At 42.8% G+C, this 20,348-nt stretch overlaps 1 protein-coding gene across 1 annotated transcript in view; it reads right to left on the bottom strand.

The window, feature by feature from the left end:
- Nucleotides 1-20,348, bottom strand: part of LOC134908930 (cytochrome P450 2C5-like) — a 183,141-nt gene that overhangs the window by 35,401 nt on the left and 127,392 nt on the right. The window contains exon 9 of the mRNA XM_063915184.1: nucleotides 10,583-10,724. Within this exon, the coding sequence (XP_063771254.1) occupies nucleotides 10,583-10,724 (142 nt within the window). The remainder of the gene's footprint in view (nucleotides 1-10,582; nucleotides 10,725-20,348) is intronic.

Genomic DNA, 20,348 nt, shown 5'->3' on the forward strand with positions numbered 1-20,348 from the left:
CATTAACGTCGCCTGCTAAGGCCAAGGCCCAATGTCATAGAGGGCATGTAAAATCTAAGAAGCAAAAATTAATAATCAGAAAAAAGGAAAGAAATTATCTGATAAGAAACATAAAATTGGCAATATGCCATTCACGACACAAAGTGGCAAGGAAAAGCTAAGGCCTTGGCCTATGTTCATGACTGGTGGTTCAGCTTCTCATGAGGATGGAAGCACTCCTCCCTCTCAAAAAACATTAAGCTTGTTAAAGCACAGAAAAAAACAACTGTGCATTCAGAGATATCTCAAATCCCCAAGGAGACTCCAAGTGTATCCATGGCTGCGATGTTTAGGCCTGACCTTCCCAAGACTGTATGAAAAGAGAAGGCTTCTACCACCATTTGCACACCCCCTGCAGTGCTGGGAGGAGCACCACCATTCCAGTTGCTAATATTGAGATTGATGATGTCCCTGTAGAAATACATCAGGATGAGGAGGATATTGGTGCAGATGGCGCTGAGGAGGAAGTTGACAATGAGGATTCTGATGGTGATGTGGTTTGTTTGAATAATGCACCAGTGGACACAGTTGTTGTCCATGGGTTGAAAAAGCCCATTGTCATGCCTGGGCAAAATACCAAAAAAGCCACATCTTTGATGGGGAATTATTTCTCCACAAATCCGAACAACAGGTGTCAAGCCGTGTTTTACCTTAGTCAATCCATAATAAGTAGGGGTAAGGACGTTAACCACCTAGGAACATTCTCCCTTATATGTCACCTGCAGCGTATTCATCAGAAGTCATTGTCAAGTTCAGAAACTTTGGGTAAGAGCGTAAGTAGTCCACTGACACCTAAATCCCTTCTTCCTCTTGTACCCAAGCTCCTGCAAGCCACATCACCAACTCCCTCAAAGTCAATTTCCTCCTCAGTCTGGAACGTAAGTAGTCCTCCAGGCCATGTCACTGGCATGACTGACGAGTTCTCTCCTAACCGGGATTCCTCTGGAGGATCCTTGAGTGGTACACCTACTGCTGCTGGCGCTGCTGTTGTTGCTGCTGGGAGTCGATCATCATCCCAGAGAGGAAGTCAGAAGACCACTTGTACTACTTCAACTAAGCAATTGACTGTCCAACAGTCCTTTGCGAGAAAGATGAAATATGACAGCAGTCGCCCTCTTGCAAAGCGAATTACTGAGGCCATAACAACTATGCTGGTGTTAGCCGTGAATCCGGTATCCACTATTAGTGCAGTGGGATTTAGACAGTTGATGGACGTACTGTGTCCCCTTTACCAAATCCCATCTAGATTCCATTTCACTAGGCAAGCGTTTCCCGGACTGTACAGGGACATTAAGAAAATTGTTCTCAGTGTCCTCAAAATTGCGGTTGTACCCACTGTCCACTTAACCACGAATATGTGGACAAGTGGAGCAGGACAAACTAAGGACTACATGACTGTTACAGCCCACTGGGTAAATAGTATTGCCTCCCACAGCAACAACAGCAGCGGCACCAGTAGCAGCATCTCACAAATGCCAACTTGTCCCTAGGCAGGCTACACTGTGTATCACCTGTTTCCGTAAGATGCACACCACTGACAACCTCTTTCAGAAACTGAGGGACATCATCGCAGAATGGCTTATCCCACTTAGACTCTCCTGGGGATTTGTGATATCTGACAACGACACCAATATTGTGCGTGCATTACATCTGGGCAAATTCCAGAACGTCCCATGTTTTGCACATACAATTAATTTGGTGGTGCAGAATTTAAAAAAAAATGACAGGGGCGTGCAGGAGATGCTGTCGGTGGCCCGAAAAATTGCGGGCCACTTTCGACATTCAGCAACTGCGTGGCGAAGACTGGAGCACCAGCAAACACTCCTGAACCTGCCCTGTCATCACCTGTAGCAAGAGGTGGTAACAAGGTGGAATTCAACCCTCTATATGCTTCAGCGGATGGAGGAGCAGAAAAAGGCCATTCAAGCCTATACATCAAACTATAATATAGGCAAAGGAGGTGGAATGCACCTGACTCAAGCGCAGTGGAGAATGATTTCTGTGTTGTGCAAGGTTCTCCAACCCTTCGAACTTGCCACACGTGAAGTCATTTCAGATGCTGCCTGCTTGAGTCAGGTCATTCCTCTAATCAGGCTTTTGCAGAAGCAGCTGGAGAAATTGAAGGAGGAACTAAGACGGAGCGATTCCGCTAAGTATGTGGGACTTGTGGATGGAGCCCTACATTCGCTTTGCCAGGATTCAAGAATCAGAATCAGAATAATCTTTATTGCCAATTATATCAGTACATAATACACAATGAAATTGTTTCCGATAACCACAGCTCTCAGACAGAAAAAAAAGAGAAAAAGAAAAAAAAAGAAAAAAGAAAACAACGTGACATAAACATAGAGAAGGGAACATAATGGATGCTTGAATACGTGGTTTGAGTGCGAAAATGAATAGACTAAGCAAGTGTCGAGTTGACCAAGATAGTCGCCTGGTGAAAGAAACTGTTCCTGTGTCTAACAGTTCTCACGAGCCGCAGGCTGTACCAACTTCCAGATGGCAGCCGCCGGAACAGGTCATGACCAGGGTAGGAGTGGTTATCGATGATCCTTTCCACCCATTTCCTAACCCTAGCCCGGTAGATTTCCTCGATTGCTGGGAGATTTGTCCCTATGATTTTTTCCGCTGCACTTACTATTCATTATAGTTTGTACCTGTCGTGAGTTGAGGCCGAGCCAAACCACACTATTATTGAGGTGCAGAGATCAGATTGAATGATTGCCGAATAGAAGGGTGGTCAATTTGTTGAAATCAGAGCACTAAATTTTGGCCACCATGCTCGACCCTAGGTTTAAAGCCTACATTGTGTCTCTCTTTCTGCTGGTGAGAAAATTGTCAACTCAAGCGGAACGTGACCCGTCAACAGCTCCTCCTTCATTTTCTCCCACAACTGGAGCTGCGAGGAAAATAATAAAATTTCTTAGCCCTCTGGCTGGCGGTGATGCAGGGCAGTCAGGAGTAAGTGTTGACATCTGGTCCGGACTGAAGGAGCTGCCAACTATTACTGACATGTCTACTGTCACTACATATGATGCTGTTACCATTGAAATAATGGTGGAGGATTATATCTGTGACAGCATCCAAGTAGGCATGTCAGACAGTCCGTATGTATACTGGCAGGAAAAAGAGGCAATTTGGAGACCCTTGCACAAACTGGCTTTATTTTACCTAAGTTGCCCCCCCCCTCCAGTGTGTACTCCAAAAGAGTGTTTAGTGCAGCCGGTCACCTTGTCAGCGATCGGCATAGGAGTTTACTTCCACAAAATGTGGAGAAGATGATATTCATCAAAATGAATTATAAATTCATCCGGGAAGACCTTTACCAGCAATTGCCTTTAGAAAGTACACAGGGACCTGTGATGGTGGATTCCAGTGGGGAGGAATACTGTAATACTCTGTGAGGGTGAGGATGTACACACTGAAAGGGGTGAGGAATCAGAGGATGAGGATGAAGTGGACATCTTGCCTCTGTAGAGCCAGTTTGCGCAAGGAGAGATTGAATGCTTTTTTTTTTGGTGGGGGACTAAACAAAGCAATCATTTCAGCCACAGTCGTGTGGCAGACCCTATCACTGAAATGATTGGGTTGTTAAAATGTGCATGTCCTGTTTATACAACATAAGGGTGGGTGGGAGGGCGCAAGGACAATTCCATTTTGCACCTCTTATTTTTCTTTGCATTATGTGCTCTTTGGGGCCTAGTTTTTAAAACTGCCTTCCTGTCTGCCATTGCAGTGCAACTCCTAGACAGGCCAGGTGTTTGTGCCGGCCACTTGTGTCACTTAGCTTAGTCATCCAGTGACCTCGGTGCAACCTTCTGGCCTAAAAACAATATTGTGAGGTGTTCAGAATAGACTGGAAATAAGTGGAAATTCTGTGATTTTAGCTTTTTTTATGTTTAAAAAAAAAAAAAAAAAAAGGATCCAAAACCAAAACCCGAAAGTGAGCTGCCGTCTTGCAGCATCAATTAACTGCACTGGGGGTCACAGTGCAGCACATGGAGTTCCTGATGACTGGCAGCCCGCACCAGAGCACCGATCACCGGCTCCCTGGACTGGTACTGGTAAGTATGTTTAGTTTTTTAGTTTTTTTTACCAGTGACCATCTTGTGTGTCCATCGGACACATAGAGCTGATCACACTGGACGGGTCCCTCACAGCTTTCTCTGCCAGAGAAATCTGGGCAGGAGGTAGCATATTGCAGTGCTGCCCTGTGATTTCGCCAACCCGAGCTGGCTTTAATATCACAGGGCTCACTGCAGTGTTTTTTTAATTTTAATTTTTTTTTGTAGTAAATTCGTCCACATTGCATTTCCCATTATAAGTATGGGAAATGCATGTGGGTTACTAAAAAAAAATGACAATTAAAGGGTTTGGAGCAGTTTTTCAAGCCCTTTAATACATTTCAGTGATACTAAAATAATGTAAAAAGTGGGTAAAAACATCCATTTAAATTTTTTTTTTGTAAAACTAATGTTATATCCCTTTCACATCACACAAATAACCCGGTATCGACCCGATATATTGGCCTTGAGATACACCACTTAATGGCAGTTTAAATACTTGCCATTGACCACAAATCTCTGTTCCCTATTTTCCAATCAATGTTTGACCCAAGTACAAATTTCACATCCTAGTCCAGTCTCTCTTAAGGTAGGTACACACTGGAAAGATATATCTGCAGATCAATTGATCTGCAGATATATCTATGGACGGATCGGGCAGTGTGCTGTGCATACACACTGCCCGATCCATCAGGGACTGACGTCATGAACTGACGTCATGAACTGGGCAGGCTGTACACACTGGCCGACGGACCCGCGATATATCGGCCGTTCAAGAGAAAGTACGGGCCTTAAGAGGGACATGTACTAAGCAGTGATAAAAGTGGAGAAGTGAGACAATGGAGAAGTTGCCCATGGCAACCAATCATCTGCTCTGTATACTTTTATAGTATGCAAATTAGAAATGTTACGGCAATGCTGATTGGTTGCCATGGGCAACTTCTCCACTGACTCACTACTCCAATTTTATCACTGCTTAGTACATCTCCCTCTAAGTTTGTGTATCAACAGCATGTGCGGTAAAGTGTAGAGCGATAATCTACCAACCAACCAGTTCCTACCTACTTTTTCAAATGCAGCCTGTAACATGGCGGTTAGGAGCTGATTTGCTGGTACTTTATCTGCAAAGCGAAAATACACTCCTCGGTGGGCGGCGACAATGTGTTTGCATGGCTGCTAAAAACTGCTAGCAAGCGATCAACTCAGAATGACCCCCCCAAGCCTGGAAAAGTAGTACATTTCACAGTGATAAAGTACCAGCCAATCAGCTTCCTAACTTCCATGTCACAGGCTGGGTTTGAAAAATGACAGCTAGGAGCTGGTTGGTTGGTACTTTATCACTGTGCAATTTATTACATTTCAAGGCTTAGTACGAGCATCTGCCACACTAAGGTGCTTGCTGCCAGGGGCATAGGGAGGGTGGGGTATCTCTAAGTGATTATTTTAGAAAGAAAAAGATACCTAGGGGTCTGAGAGTGCGGAATTGTCCTACTATAGGACGGAATGATCCCGCATTTTGCAAAAGATGGATTTCCATCTTGAACAAGTGCTCATTTGACTTGATCTTATTAATTATTGAGCAAACTAAAAAAGAGATGGTAATCCTGAAAGATAAAATCAGCACACATGACAAAACCCATGTATGCAATTTACAAGCCGATACCGATACCGATTGGATGAGTAAAATGGCCAGTCAGTTGGCGACTTATAGAAGAGACTTGGTAAAGTTTAAGCGAGAAAAACTACTTAAAGTAGAAGCCGACTATGATAATCACGAGGTGTATCAGTGGCTCAGTGGGGGACGGCAAATTGAGCGGAAAAAAGCCGTTCTTTAGACATGGCCGTTACCCGAAAACAGCGGTGGATACAGAATCCTCTTGGGAAGCACAGAATGAAAGCAGTGGCTCGAACACGGGAGGGATCCAACATAAGAATGTGAATAAGAACAAAAAGCCCAAAACTCCTGACGTCCCTTTAGGGCGGATCACCAGGATGCAAGCCCGCTGAAATGCAGAAGATTCAACAGGAGAGGGGGACAAAATAAAAGATCCACAGCCTGGCAAAAAACCGCCCACCAACAAGAACAAGTAATTTATAACCTCTCATCCCATGAACTTACAGATAGAGAGAAGAGCTTATTGTCCAAAGGGTTGTCATTCGTACCCACTGTAGGATTTGATAACGTTAATTGGCAATTAGAGAAGCATCGATTAACAAGGAAATTGAAATTGAAGGAATATTTTATGAAAAACACTCCTCCACAGAATGATGAGACCAGAATTTCTCCAAAGTTGCAAGCATTGAAGAAACCTTAATCTTTTGAACCACCCTCGTCCAATGCGTCGATTAAAACTTTCACCAGATTGTTGGATGAAGAGATACAAAAATGTGTAAAACAGCCCAAGTTAATACACCCAAATTTAAACCAACATGAGAGAACAGCTTTGAGGAACTTATCTAAGAATCCCAACTTAATTATTCGTGCGGCAGGGGTTGTTTCAGGTTCCAGGGTTGAAGGTGTCCAAATAAAGGCAAGAGAGTCCAATTGATACCGGAGATGGAAGTGGATCCAATGAAAGTGGTCAGTGTCCTTAGCTGCTAATCGGATCCCTAATTGCCAAACTGAGATCCACGGGGACAACTTTCATAAGGACTGGGTAATTACCAAACCAAAGTATTAAGGAGTGAGTCCTAACCAGAGACTGCGTATACAATCACCAATATAAGTGAGATCCTAGTGGATTTAATCCCTCCATTTGGGAATATACAAAGTAATTGTATTCACCTCTATGATATTTTAATGATCTTATTGTATTTTTTAATGTTTATTAAAATTATATGAAACTTTATCATAATATTTTTCTCGTCCCTTATTGGTCTTTCAGCCAGCGCCAGTATACCTCTATACTATTGTTTTATTCTTGTAAGGGGCTGACCCCCCGTATACTGGCTGCTGTTGACAGCGCACTCATACCCTTTCCGTTTTTAAATTCACTATCAGCATGAATCAAATGTCTTTACCTTTTCTAGATGTATCTATTTCTTTACAGGAGGGTATTTTGGGTACCACAGTATTCACCAAATTTACTGATAGGAACACGTTGCTCCATTTGAACAGTTGTCATCCCAGCAGTCTAAAGTTAGGACTGCCATATTCGCAAATGTTGCGAATATGGAGGATCAATAGCGATAAAGAGGCTGCCATTAAACAAATTGATGAATTGATAGAAAAATTCGTTGTTCGAGGATATCATTGGACTAATCTTATTAACACAAAGAAAAGGTCCTTAAGTTAGATAGAAGAAAATCAAATCGGGAGAACAAAGGGAACAAGATGCCTTGGGTTGTAAATTACAACGTACATTCTACTGAGATCAATAAAATGTCAAAAAATCTTTGGAAATTAATTAGGACAGACAAGGAACTTCCCTTGACTGAAACCAAGTTGATGCCGTGCTACACAAGATCAAAAAATCTAAAGGACATATTGGTAAAAAACGATATTTCTATTATTTGTCTATTTATTTTCAAGGCCGGTAAGAGGCTGCACACGTTGATCTTGTACGACTTGCAGATATCTTATTAGTGGAGATACTTTCTGTCATCCACATAGTGGAAAGAAATACATCATTAGGGATCATTTAACTTGTAACAGCAGCTTTGTGGTGTACCAGATAGTGTGCCCATGTGGGTTATCCTACATTGGAAAGACTCAACGGAAATTTAAGGAACGGATGGCGGTGCACCGCTCATCAATTAAATTGGCCTTGGAAACCGGGGAGAGTGACCAGCCCATGGCGGAACATTTTTTAGAAGCTCGTCATAGCCTTGCAAGTCTGCGATACTGGATGATAGATCACATACCTGCCTCTAGAAGGGGTGGTGATAGGGGTGCCCTCCTGATTAAGAAGGAAACCGAATGGATCATTCGTTTGGGGGTTATGGATCCAAAAGGACTTAATGATAAATTAGCATTGGGAGCCTTTTTGTAAGTGCATGCTTTTAATAAGACTGTGTAGTTGTGTAAGCGTGGACTGCATAGTTGAATTATAACAACATTAGTGCAATTACGGTAATAGAGATATCAATAATTTTGAAATATTTTATAGCATTATATTAACTAACAGAAGTAATTAATGTCTTTTTGGGCATCTCATTTACTTTATTATCTTTATAAATATAGGGTCCGATTTTCCCTTTTAATAGGATCAGATTGTTTAATTCAGCTATGCTGTCCACTATTATTATCGAAATATCATGAGAGGTGTTGGTTTTAGATCACACTTATTTTTATTGTAGATCACGCACTTTGTTGTCTCTGGTTGTCATGGAGATGTGTGGGGTGGACGTGCATCTCGCGGCTGCGTGATGACGTCATTGCATAACGCCGCCGCCGGGGGAACACCAGGGCTGGACGGAGCCTACATGACGCGCTGCAGCGTTACCTGAAAGCGCCACGGCTGGGATTAGGTCCACGCTGGAGGGCACCTGTGGGGTACGCTGTGACGTGATCAGGGCGTGCCGCCGCCGGGGGGAACGCCCATGTAGGGAGGCGGTCACTTGGTGCAGGGATGTTTAAAAGGTAAGAATTGTTTGTATCATTATGGAAGCCTGATAAAAATCTGAATAAGATTGAAACGTTGCAGACATGCTAGTTGTTGTTTTTTCCTCATCCTGAGCTCTGAGTGCCGCACCTTTATTCTTCTACATTGTACTTCATTACTGTGAGGGCACCGGGTCAAGTTTATTTTAATGGAGGAGTGCCAGACTTACTATGTTGTGTATATATATATATATATATATATATATATATATATATATAGAACGCACACACATACGGCACTCACGGCTGAGTCAAAAAAGAAGACAAACGTTGAAAACTCTGTGAGCGTTTGTCTTCATTTTTGACTCAGCCGTGAGTGCCGCATGTCTGTGCGTTCTATAATATTCATTAATGAGGGCACCCGGCGCCTGTAATACTATTTGAGGGGTGAGTGCAGATCTCGAAATTGTATATATATATATATATATATATATATATATATATGATGTAGGTGTTCATGGTGACTGAAGCCACAGTCCACTGACCCCCTCACCACAGAAACAGGCGGCACTCCACGGATTTGATGTGAAACAAAGATTTATAAAACAAACTGCATGACGAGTTCAAATATATATATATATATATATATATATATATATATGTATTTCAATTCAGTAAAGGGGAGGGGGGGGGGCGCCAAAACATACCTTGCTCCAGGCACCATGACACCTTGTTACACCTCTGCTTGCTGCACTCGCCCATCGGTCAGCCATGTCACACCCCATGTTTAGGGGTCTATTCATGAAGCAGTGAAAAGAGTGGAGAAGTGAGCCTGTGGAGAAGTTGCCCATGGCAACCAATCAGCTGCTCTGAACAATTGTATAGCATGCAAATAATAAATGTTACTTCAATGCTGATTGGTTGCCATGGGCAACTTCTCCACTGGCTCACTTCTCCACACTTTTCACTGACAGACCCGATAGTCTGGTACAGCACAGAATTTTTGAATAGTGTTGCAAAACGTAACTGGGATTAATAGAGACTTTAAAAGAGAGCTTCTAATAAACTGTAAGGCTGGGGCCACACATAGCAGCCAAACGGGTCCCATTCTGCCTATGTTGGTGCCTACACATATGCGGCAGTCCTGCCGCTGCTGGATCCAACCGCAGCATGCTATGATGGCAGGATTTGAGCCAGTGGAGAAGTTGCCCATGGCAACCAATCAGCATTTAAATGTATGTGTTCAAACAGTGCGGCTTTGCGCAGATGAGCTAGTCCGCCCCGCTTGTCAGGCCCTACCCCCCCTGGCAGAGGTGCGAAAGCATCACACGGCGGTAGTGCTTTCACATCCGCCGAGTAGCTCCCTGCCTGGCAGACGGCTACCCGCCATGTTTAGGGTTGCATCGGATGTGCCCCCCCCCCCTCAACAGCATTCTAACGCCTTTGACGCGCCCCCTCTTGCCCCGCGACTGCCTCTGCCTCTCAATCAGGCAGAGGCCATCCCTCCAGTGAGATGCTCTCGCATCTCACTGGGTGCGCATGCACAGTGCGCCCCGCTAATGTTAGGCACTAAGGGGAGGGTTAGGTTTAGACCGAAGGGGTTGCATAGGTTAGGGTTAGGCTGTGTGGTACGGTTAGGGTTAGCCTGCGGGAAGGGATAGTTAGGGTTAGGCTGCGGGAGTGAACGGTTAGGGCTAGTCTGCAGAAGGAGTGGGTTAGCGATAGAGGTAGGGTTTAAATACTTACTGGAATCCAACAGGAATTTGACTGTCAGGATGCCGCTGTCTGCATCCTGACCATCGGGATTGTCACTGCCGGGAATTCATACCCAACCCATACTGATATTGCTACATACTCCTCATCTTCTCTCCAAACCTTGGGAATCATTCCTTCTATGTAACTACACTAAGGCAGAATGTCATATGTAACTCACCAGCTGAGAACGGCATGAACGCTTCATTCTTCACAAAATTCCCGCTGGCGTCCAGAAAATGTTCCGGGTAAAACTCTTTTGGTTTTTTAAAGTGATTCTTGTCATACAGCACTGACGTCAGCAGTGGGATTACCTGTGTTCCCTGAAGAAGTAATAACAGTTGAGTATGGTATACTGTACTTATGGTCAGAATAATTAAAGTGTGTAGGATTCAGTGATTATATTGTTAACAACATTGTATGTTTTTAATGCATGGTGCAAACTTTTAAAAAGTCTACGTAGAAACTAAATTTTCGATGTCTGCTAACACCCCATTGTCTACCTAGTCTGCCCATTTAACTACCAAACACTGTAAACTCTGTTTGATCTTTAGTGCAAGATTTACTAAACTGTCATTTGGCAAATCTAATGATCCGGCCTGGTTTTGCAATTGTTTGTGTTGTTGCTTTAAATCCATCCTTCAAAGCCATCGATGATTGACAACTCTGAAAAACTGACATTTGTAGTAAATCTACCACTTTATTCTAGTTTGTGCTGGATGGGAGCATATATTTAAAGTGTAAGGGTGATATAGAAAGTCTCAGTAGACCTGGCTACATTCACTTTGCAACTATTTGTTGGACTATTACAATACTACTTTTAATTTCTTTCTCATGTCTGATGTCTCTGACCTTATTTACATCTTATATTACTACTGTATATCCTACTTTTTTAATCCTAAATTGCTACAAAATTGCACAGTACATTGTATTTTTAGCCTTGGTAGATGCACCATATATGTATTAATGTATGTCCATAGTAACACAATATTTCCCAAAAGTAGTAAAGAAAACATGTTTATTGAATGGGTGTTGAAACAAAAACTTACAGGAAATTGGCAATAAAGAATGAAATACCGTAACACCTAAGCAAACTAAAACCTATTCATTGATGTTTTTCACAGTGTCTAACATTACATTAGGCATGTATTCTGTTTTCAAAAGTAATCACTCTCATGTTGCAATGCTATTAATCTGTTGGGTAAATTATTATAAAATGTAGATAACTATGCTATATGAATTATCATAGCCTAGTAATATAATAGTCTGGAAAAAGTTGTTCTCAACCTCAACCTCAACCTTGGTGTTAGGGAGCTCCAGCTCAATTATGTAAGACCGTTAGAGCCCATGAGAGTATCTTCTGCCTACAACAGCCACCCACCATTCTCTTAGTGTATGATATACAAACTGGTAATTAGGTGTCCGCCAGGACTTAATTCTCTAGCAGTAGGGGCTTACGCAATTGGCTAGAGACTGCAGGATTATTGATTGTGAAGTACTAGAAGTGTTCAGGATACTGTAGGAAGGTGCTGCAGGGATCTCTCAGTGTAGTGATTAGCAGACTGTGGATGCAGACTTTACCATAAGGGAGTAATGTGGAGTACACCACAATACTTTTGCACAGGTGTTAAGCAGATTTGAACCAGAACATGAATGCAGTACAAGAATGTCGCACAATGACTACTGCTGTTGTCAGTGAACATCCACAGTAATGATGATATGCTCAGTACTTTATTTAGGCAGCAGAGTAAAGTATAACACAGACACAGTTGAAATCAAAAGCACAAAGTATGCAGAGTCTACTCAGCAGTCCAGTATGCAGTTGCAGTGAATCATAGCCAGGAATGCCAGCAGGCACAGGTGAGCTCCACAGTTAAAGTAAATGCACAAATACAGAGCAAATACTATAGAATCAAAGACAAAGTATTATCACACAGTCACTTAGTTTAGAGAATCTTTAGGTACATGACAAGGCAAGGCAGGGAAGGGTAGGTACTGACAAGGCTTCCAAACTAGACTTTGAGAACTAGACACTAGACTCAGGCACTATCACCAGCAAGGCTGTGCAGGGCTGGCTGCACATTATCAGGAGCAGGGACCAATAGCAGAGCATCAGGCAGACCAGCCACCTTAATGATTAACAGATTTCAGTTGTAGAGCTGCACAAACACACAGTAGTCCTGGCTACTAGTCAACAGCCGGGACCAGCAACCCTCATGGTGTCCTGGTCGCCTAACAATGACCGGAACCTGAGACAATGTTGAGCCACAGTGGCAGATCATAACAGTTTCCTCCCCTTCAGGGTAGACTACAGACACCCAAACAGAACTAAGGGAAACTTAAAGACTTGACATAAAATTACTGAAAACAGGTAAGTTCAAGGCCTCCTTTGATGCTTCTTCCCTCTCTGAGATTGTCTAGTCTAACCAACGGAAGTGAAAATATATTGTCAAAGTTTACAGGAGCTTCAAGCAATAGAGCTTCTCAAGCTGTAGAGTCTTAATCTGAATTGGAGTCTATGTCCAATGGAAGAATCACAGATTTCTTGACAGGCTGGGTGGACAATAGATTCAAAGTTCCAGAATTTTCATAAGACCCGTTATATGGAGGAGTTATGCACCTGGTTGGTTGTTTTTGTGATGATTTAGAATTGTTGGTGCATTGGTTTATCAAAGGTTTTCTGACCTTAGTAATATGACTAGGTGGTTATTTTACCGACAAGGCAGGATTTCCAGAAGACCCCAAAAGAACTATCTCATGACTACCAAATCTTTTAATAACAACATTACTGAAGGCTTCTACATCTTAAATAATAGGATAGATGGATTGAATGAGTGATTTAGCCCATTCCAGAGCCTCCCCTTTGAAGCACATGAGCAAGCAGTGGCAAATTTCCAATTAGGCATGTGAAGCACATGCCTAGGTGCGGCACTTATTTGGGGGTGGCACTTGGAACCTGTCCTACTTAGTAAATATATACAGTAGCTATAATTAAAATGTAATAGTTAGTGACTTTTTTTTGTTGTTCTATTAAATTGGCTATCATCAAATGAGGGCTTATAACAGAGGTTCTCAAACGCGGTCCTCAAGGCACCCCAACAGTCCAGGTTTTACGTTTATCCATGCTTGGCCACAGGTGACTTAATTAGCACCACAATTTGATTTAACCATCTGTGTTGAGTCATGGATATACCTAAAACATAGACCGTTGGGGTAACTTGATAACCGCATTTGAAAATCTGGCTTATAAGTAATCAGTAAAAATAATAAAATTAGATGGGGGTGTCTGTTAATGTTGTGCCTAGGGGTGCCCTTACTCCTAAATCAGTCCCTGTGAGCAAATATAAATATAATTTTAGCTGGAGAGAAGTGGAGCTACATCTTGGCGTTGAAGCATCAGATCACGGAATTGGTCTAGTTTTCCATAGAATAAAACAGAGTCAGAGTCCTTGTCAGAAACACAAGAAATTTTTAGTTCCGCACCAACTGGTCTTATATTCAAATAGTATATGAAGATTAAAGAATACAAAGAAAAACCAATATACACACTGCCGTCAACGCGATTTACAACAGTTACTTATTGGTGAGGCTCCCAAATATTTTTTGTAGATCAGACTAAAATGTTATAGAGAAAGAATAGACAAAAAAAAACTTTTTTTGGGAGCAATCTTCAAAAATGAATTACAACATATATAGTTAAAGTGGATGTGTCCTGGTGAAAAGCTTAAAACTTAACATTTATTCCATTTATATTAATTAAAATAAAGACATGATGTCCATGGTCAGAAACGACAGATTGAGAATCTCCTGATGGGGTTTATCTACAGACTTGACAGACATAAATCCCCCAATCAGACAGGCAGGACCAATCAATTTATGTTTGGAGTCCAGAGCAAGCAGATTTTTACTAGAACTTGACATCACTGAATCCGGATTTTCAGATGGTCTCAAACAGGCTGATTTTGGGGTGAATTCTTGTTGTACTGCTTTAATGAAGGTGGAGAGATCATTTAGTAATGGATCCTTGGACTTGATGAAAGGCTTAGCCCAGTCCAAGGCTTTCCCTCTGAAGGCACAAAAGAAATATTTAACTGCATTTGCAGGAGTGATGCTGATTGATGAATCTGAGTTAATGTCAGTGAGATCCTTGCAAGACAGGGAACAGAATTGAGCTAGATCTCCTTCAAAGAGAATGGTTACTGGAAGGTAAACTGGAGATTTCTACTGGAACTGGAACTGACAGAAGAAATTGGATTGTGCTTCAAGGAATTTTGGGTAAGAGCTGGAAAAGCTGTGTTTAAGCTGGTGATCAACTCTGAGGCACCACTTTTCATGTTTGAACCTAAGAAGTCAGATACCTGTTCTGGGGCTAAGGAATTAGATGCCCCTCCTCGGGCTGTGTAATCAGACACACCTCCTTGGGCTGCAAAATCATATGCCCCATCAAGGGCTGCAGAGTCAGTGGCCCCTCAAGGGCTGCAGAGTCAGTTGCCCTTTCTAGGACTACAGAATGAGATGTCCCACCTGGGGTTGACAGATCCAACATCACTCCTAGAACCAGAGACTTGGATGTTCCTTCTGGGGACTATATGTCCTACCCCTCAACTGGGTTTGGTACACTAGACTCCCATCCTGGAGTTGGTACATTGGACATCCATCCTGGGGTCGCTACATCAGACATCCCTCCTGGGGTCGGTGCATCAGACACTCCTCATGGAGTCTGAACATTGAATACCCCCTCTGGAGTCTGCACATTGGATAACCCTTCTGAAGTCTGAACATCGATTACCCTTTCTGGAATCAGGACATCAACCTCACTTTCTGGAGTCTGGACATCAGCTACCCCTTCTGGGATCAAGATATTGATTACCGCTCCTGTGATCAAGCCATTGGCTAGGACACAGGTTCTCAAACGCTGTCCTCATGGCACCCCAACAGTCCAGATTTTAAGTATATCCATGCATGGCCACAGGTAACTTAATTAGCAGGCCATGGACCATGGGTGTGCCTTGACGACCGTGTTTGAGAACCTCTGGGCTAGGACATTGGATACTTCACTTGAGATCATGGCATTGGCTACCAATCCTGGGGTCAAACCATTGGCTGAGACATCAGATACCACTCCTAAAGTTTGCCAAATCAACTTCCCCTCCTGAGGCTGCAGAGTCAGATACCTCTCTAGTAATGAGAGATCTGAACATTCTCTGCTGGTTCCCATATCTGTGGTTAGGTCCTCTTATAATGGGACTCCAATCGTACTGTATATACAAGTCTCTTTTTGGGCAACCTTGGCACCTCTATCGAGAAAATGGAGCCAGGGACAGTAAATGTTACACAGGATGGTTTGTTGGCCTGAACCCTGGGACATGGAAGCTTGTCACCATTTATAGACTTGCATAGAGAACAGTCTTTTATAAAGTGATCAGCACTTCCGCATAAGATAGAGACTTCTTTCTTTGTGCCTCTGAAACTCTACTTCAGAGTGCCTGGATTGTAGATTACTCCAGTACCTTACCTGCTCAGACAAGAGGCCTCAACTGTGGGGAGCCAAAGTCTGTAGTCTGCTTGGTCTCTGGAGCTTGGGAGGAAGCTTGTATAATGTCCACTTTACTTCCAAGAATTTCTGGCATTAATTGTTTAATACCAGTTATTAATTTTTATTAACGGTTTAATCTTCGGGTGTAATACCTTCAGTTATTTAGGATTAGCCATACTGTAAGACTGAGAGGGCCTAGAATTGTTGGAAGAAGAGGTAGCATCCAAATTTTTCTCACTCAACCAACTTCAGCAAGGGTTAACTGAGTCCACAAATTCTTGAGAGTTTTGAGTTAACTGCTGCTGCAGCACATCCACACGAGATGACATTCCTAAGAAAGCCAGTAACAGCATTGATCAAATGTTATCAAAGTTTTGTAGTGTGCTTACAAGATCTAGAACTGGATTCACGGCTTGAGTCATACTGGATGAGACTTGGACAGGACTTGGCAAGATGGAATCCATGTTGAGCATACACTCCAGTAGTCTGGAGCTGGTGATAATGTTAGGGAGCTCCAGTTTAATTGTGTCAGACCCCTAGAGCCCATGAGTGGGTCTTCTGCCTATAAGAGCTACCCACTGTTCTTTTAGTGTTCGATGTACACGTTGGTACTTAGTTGGCTACCAGGACTTAAATCTCTAGCCATAGGGGCTTTCTCATTTGGTTGGAGACTGCAGAGTTATTGTCTGGAGTGGTAACTGCAGGCAAATGCAGAATGGTATGGAAACTGTCACAGGAGATTGACTGTGGAGTATTAGATGTACAGGTTACTCAATTAGAGAGCACTCATCAATTTATTAGTTAACACAATGGTTTAAAATAAAAACATAACAATAAAATCAATGGTATTCTGTAGGCATACTCTCACATCCACATTTCTGTTTAATATGCTTCCATCTCATAATTTTTTTAGTCTCACAGGTATAATTGGTGAAGATATCCTTAGTGCGCCAGAAAGTTATGTTGCCAGCGGTATGCTACCACCTCCCACTTATAATACTGTGGCTCTTAGCGTCTGGCAGCCATATCAGCTGAAATTATTGCTTTCTTGACTCCAAATGGCTAGTTGGCTGAAGGTATAGATTACAGCATTTTTACTTCAGGTGCCAGAGGAGAGATTGTAACAGCTTACCGAATCTCTCTTGTGCATTGACAGCGGAGCCAAAACTTGGAAGCATGTCATTTTTTTATGTGTTCAGGATACTGGAGGAAGGTGTGGCAGGGAACTCTCAGCATAGTGATAAGCAGACTGTGGATGTGGACTTTACCATAAGAGAGTAATGTGAGGTCTAGAGTGCAGCACAATACATTTGCATAGGTGGAAAGCAGCTGATGGATGAGTGCACAGATCTGAACCATAACTTGAATGCAGTACAATAATATAGCACAATGACCACTGCTATTGGTAATGAACATCCACAGTAATGATGAAATGATGATATACTCAGTACTTGATTCAGGCAGCAGAGTAATAAAGTATAACACAGGAACTCACAATTGAAATCCAAAGCACAAGGTATGCAGAGTTTACTCAGCAGTCCAATATGAGGTTGCAGTGAATAATAGCCAGGAATGCCAGCAGGCACAGGTGAGCTCCACAGTTAAAGTAAATGCACAAACAAAGGGCAAATACTATAATATTATCACACAGTCACTTAGCTGAGAGAGTCTTTAGGTACATGACAAGGCAAGGCAGGGTAGAGTATTGTTCAGGGACCGGCTGACAAGGTTTCCAAACTACACTTTGAGAACTAATGTTATGATTCCAGCACTCTGGTCAGAGGAGATCTTATGGCAAGGACCGGAGCACTGGAACGGAATGCTGGGGAAGGGAGCAGGACAGGAAAATAGCCCCTGGCGCCCTAACTCTGTTGTCTCACCCGTGTTGTCAGAAATCCCCTGCGAGACTATGGTTTCTTGAGCCCTTGGCAGCCGCGTTTGAAGGGCGGATTATGTCTGCCCAACTTCGATGCCCCCCGGTCTTAATGAGAGACAAAGGGAAACCCGAGACAGGGTGATAACAAGAGGCCCTCTAACTAAACAACCAGGCCAGGGGCTAAGCAAACTCAAAACTACAATATGTGCGGAGAAACTGCCAGGGAAAAGGACAACCAAAATATCCACTTGTCCAATTCTCCTACCCGGCACCGCCGAGTACCAGAGAGGACTTGTGGAAGCGGAACCCTCCGCAAATGCTCCAAACACAAAATATAAAAGGTAAAGCGGCTGAGCCGCAACACACGGCAGAGCCGCAACTCACGAACACCACTGGATATAAAACGGTGATCAGTCAGGACTCCAGGGAACCAAACGACCTCTTGGGATGAGATGACAACTCCCGAATACCGGACTTCTGAGGACTGGAATGACCGGATACAGCAGGACTGGAAACAGACTCTCAGCAAACACAGGCAGCATGCAGGAAGCTATTACCGGCGTCTGTGAGAAGCCCTGGGAGTGTATTTAACAAGTAGTCCTCCAATCAGCTGCTAAAGGCTGATTAGAATAAATGCCGTGCAGCTGCCTTGCTGCACGGCCAGAGAGCAGGTGAATATCTTAATTTCCTAAAGCCTAGCAACGGGAAACGTGGTCCGCCAGTGGCGTCCCCGTTGCTAGGGTCCGTGAGGCTCAGCGCGCCCGGCGTCTAGCGTTGCTAGGGAGCCGGCGGCTGTACGTGCACGGCGTCTCTAGTTGCTAGGCGCCGGGCCACGCAGACCATCAAGCGGACCCCGGCGCCTAACAACTAAACACTAATCAGTCACTCTGGAGCTATCACCGACAAGACGGTGCAGGGTTGGCTGCCTATTATCAGGAGCAGGGACCAATAGCAGAGTGCCGGAAGACCAGTCCACTTAATGTTTAACAGATTGCAGCTGCAGAGCTGCACAAACACACAGGTGTCCTAAGAAAAAACAAATGAAAAAACCACTTTCCCATCTTATCTTTTCTAATCTCTGGATAGTATCCGTGGTATCCTTTAGATGTGATTTTCCTTCTATTACAAGAGGTTGGAGATAATGGTCTATCATTTCTGACAGGTTGGTAGTCAGACTCCCTGATCCAGAAATTATGGGACGTCCGGGTGGTTTTTCTGGGTTCTTATGAATTTTTGGAAGCGTATAGATGGTAGGTGTTTTGGGGTGTTCGATGTTAAGAAAACCATACTCCTTTTTGGTTAGAATACCTTTCTCTAGGTACTTAGTGATAAGTTTGGTGTAATTATTTTTAATCCTGATAGATGGATCTGATTTTAATTTTTGATAAGTTCCATTGGAGTTGAGCTGTGATGTTATTTCCCTAACATAATCTTCCTTATCCTGTATTGTAATTCCCCCACCCTTATCACAGGGTTTGATTACAATATTAGTATCATCTTTCAGTGATTTGATAGCCGTTCTTTCTTTCCTGGTTACATTTTGATGATGGTTATGTTTCCTATTCCTGGTGGATTTCATCTTATGCGCATCTTCTAAAACTGACTTTGTGAAACTTTCCACCATACAACCCTTTACATGAGAGGGAAAGAAGATGGATTTTTTCTTGAAGGGGGTTGATTCCTCGAGCTTCTCTATATTTGCCTCCGGTTTATTCATAGAGAAAAACTTTTTGAGAGTTTAACTTTCTAGAGAATTTGTGTATATCTATATGAGCATCAAAAGAATTAGTTTTTGAAGTTGGGGCAAATTTAAGTCCCTTCTGTAGAATTTTCTCCTCATCTTCTGTGAGGACCCTCGAACTTAGATTAAATATTTTCACGGAATCGTTACTGGTGGTCTGATCGATGGAGGTGGGTATACTTTTATTATTGATGTTGTTCTTTTTTCTCCTTTTCTTCTGTCCACCCCTCTTTCCCCTTTTCCTGGGGTTTAGTACCTTGTGTTCCTCGGATAATCTCGTTGTCCTAAAAAAGATCCTCTGCCTCCTCTGTAGGTGTTAAAAGGTTCGAATCTGTTGTACGTATTCATGGTATGTTACATCATGGGATATAGCAATTTAAAGATACCTTTATACACCTGTTCTTGTATACTTCAATGTGAGTTTCGGTACGTCCACAAAATATTGGCAAATTGGTGGCGAGATACTATTCTCATCTACTATCAAGTTGGGTCCAGCACTTCAGGCTTCATTTTCTGGACACTTATAGGTTGTTCACTCAGTGTTGAAAGCAATACCACCCATGCATGTGTACTATCTCTCTTTTTTTCATGTTTGACATCTGGATATCATGAGAGAATTGAAAGAGTGAATATCCAAAAGGACATCATACTATGTGACGTATATCAAAATTATTTATGTGTTATCGCCTTTGATCTATCCTCTCATTTGTTTTTTCTTAGAATATTGTTTTGATCTGTTATTTGGACTGATCTGTTGAGGATCTAGATTGGGCTGACAACACTTTGCGCCAGGA

The sequence above is a fragment of the Pseudophryne corroboree genome, chromosome 4 (genome assembly GCF_028390025.1).
Source record: "Pseudophryne corroboree isolate aPseCor3 chromosome 4, aPseCor3.hap2, whole genome shotgun sequence".
NCBI classification, from domain to species: domain Eukaryota; kingdom Metazoa; phylum Chordata; class Amphibia; order Anura; family Myobatrachidae; genus Pseudophryne; species Pseudophryne corroboree.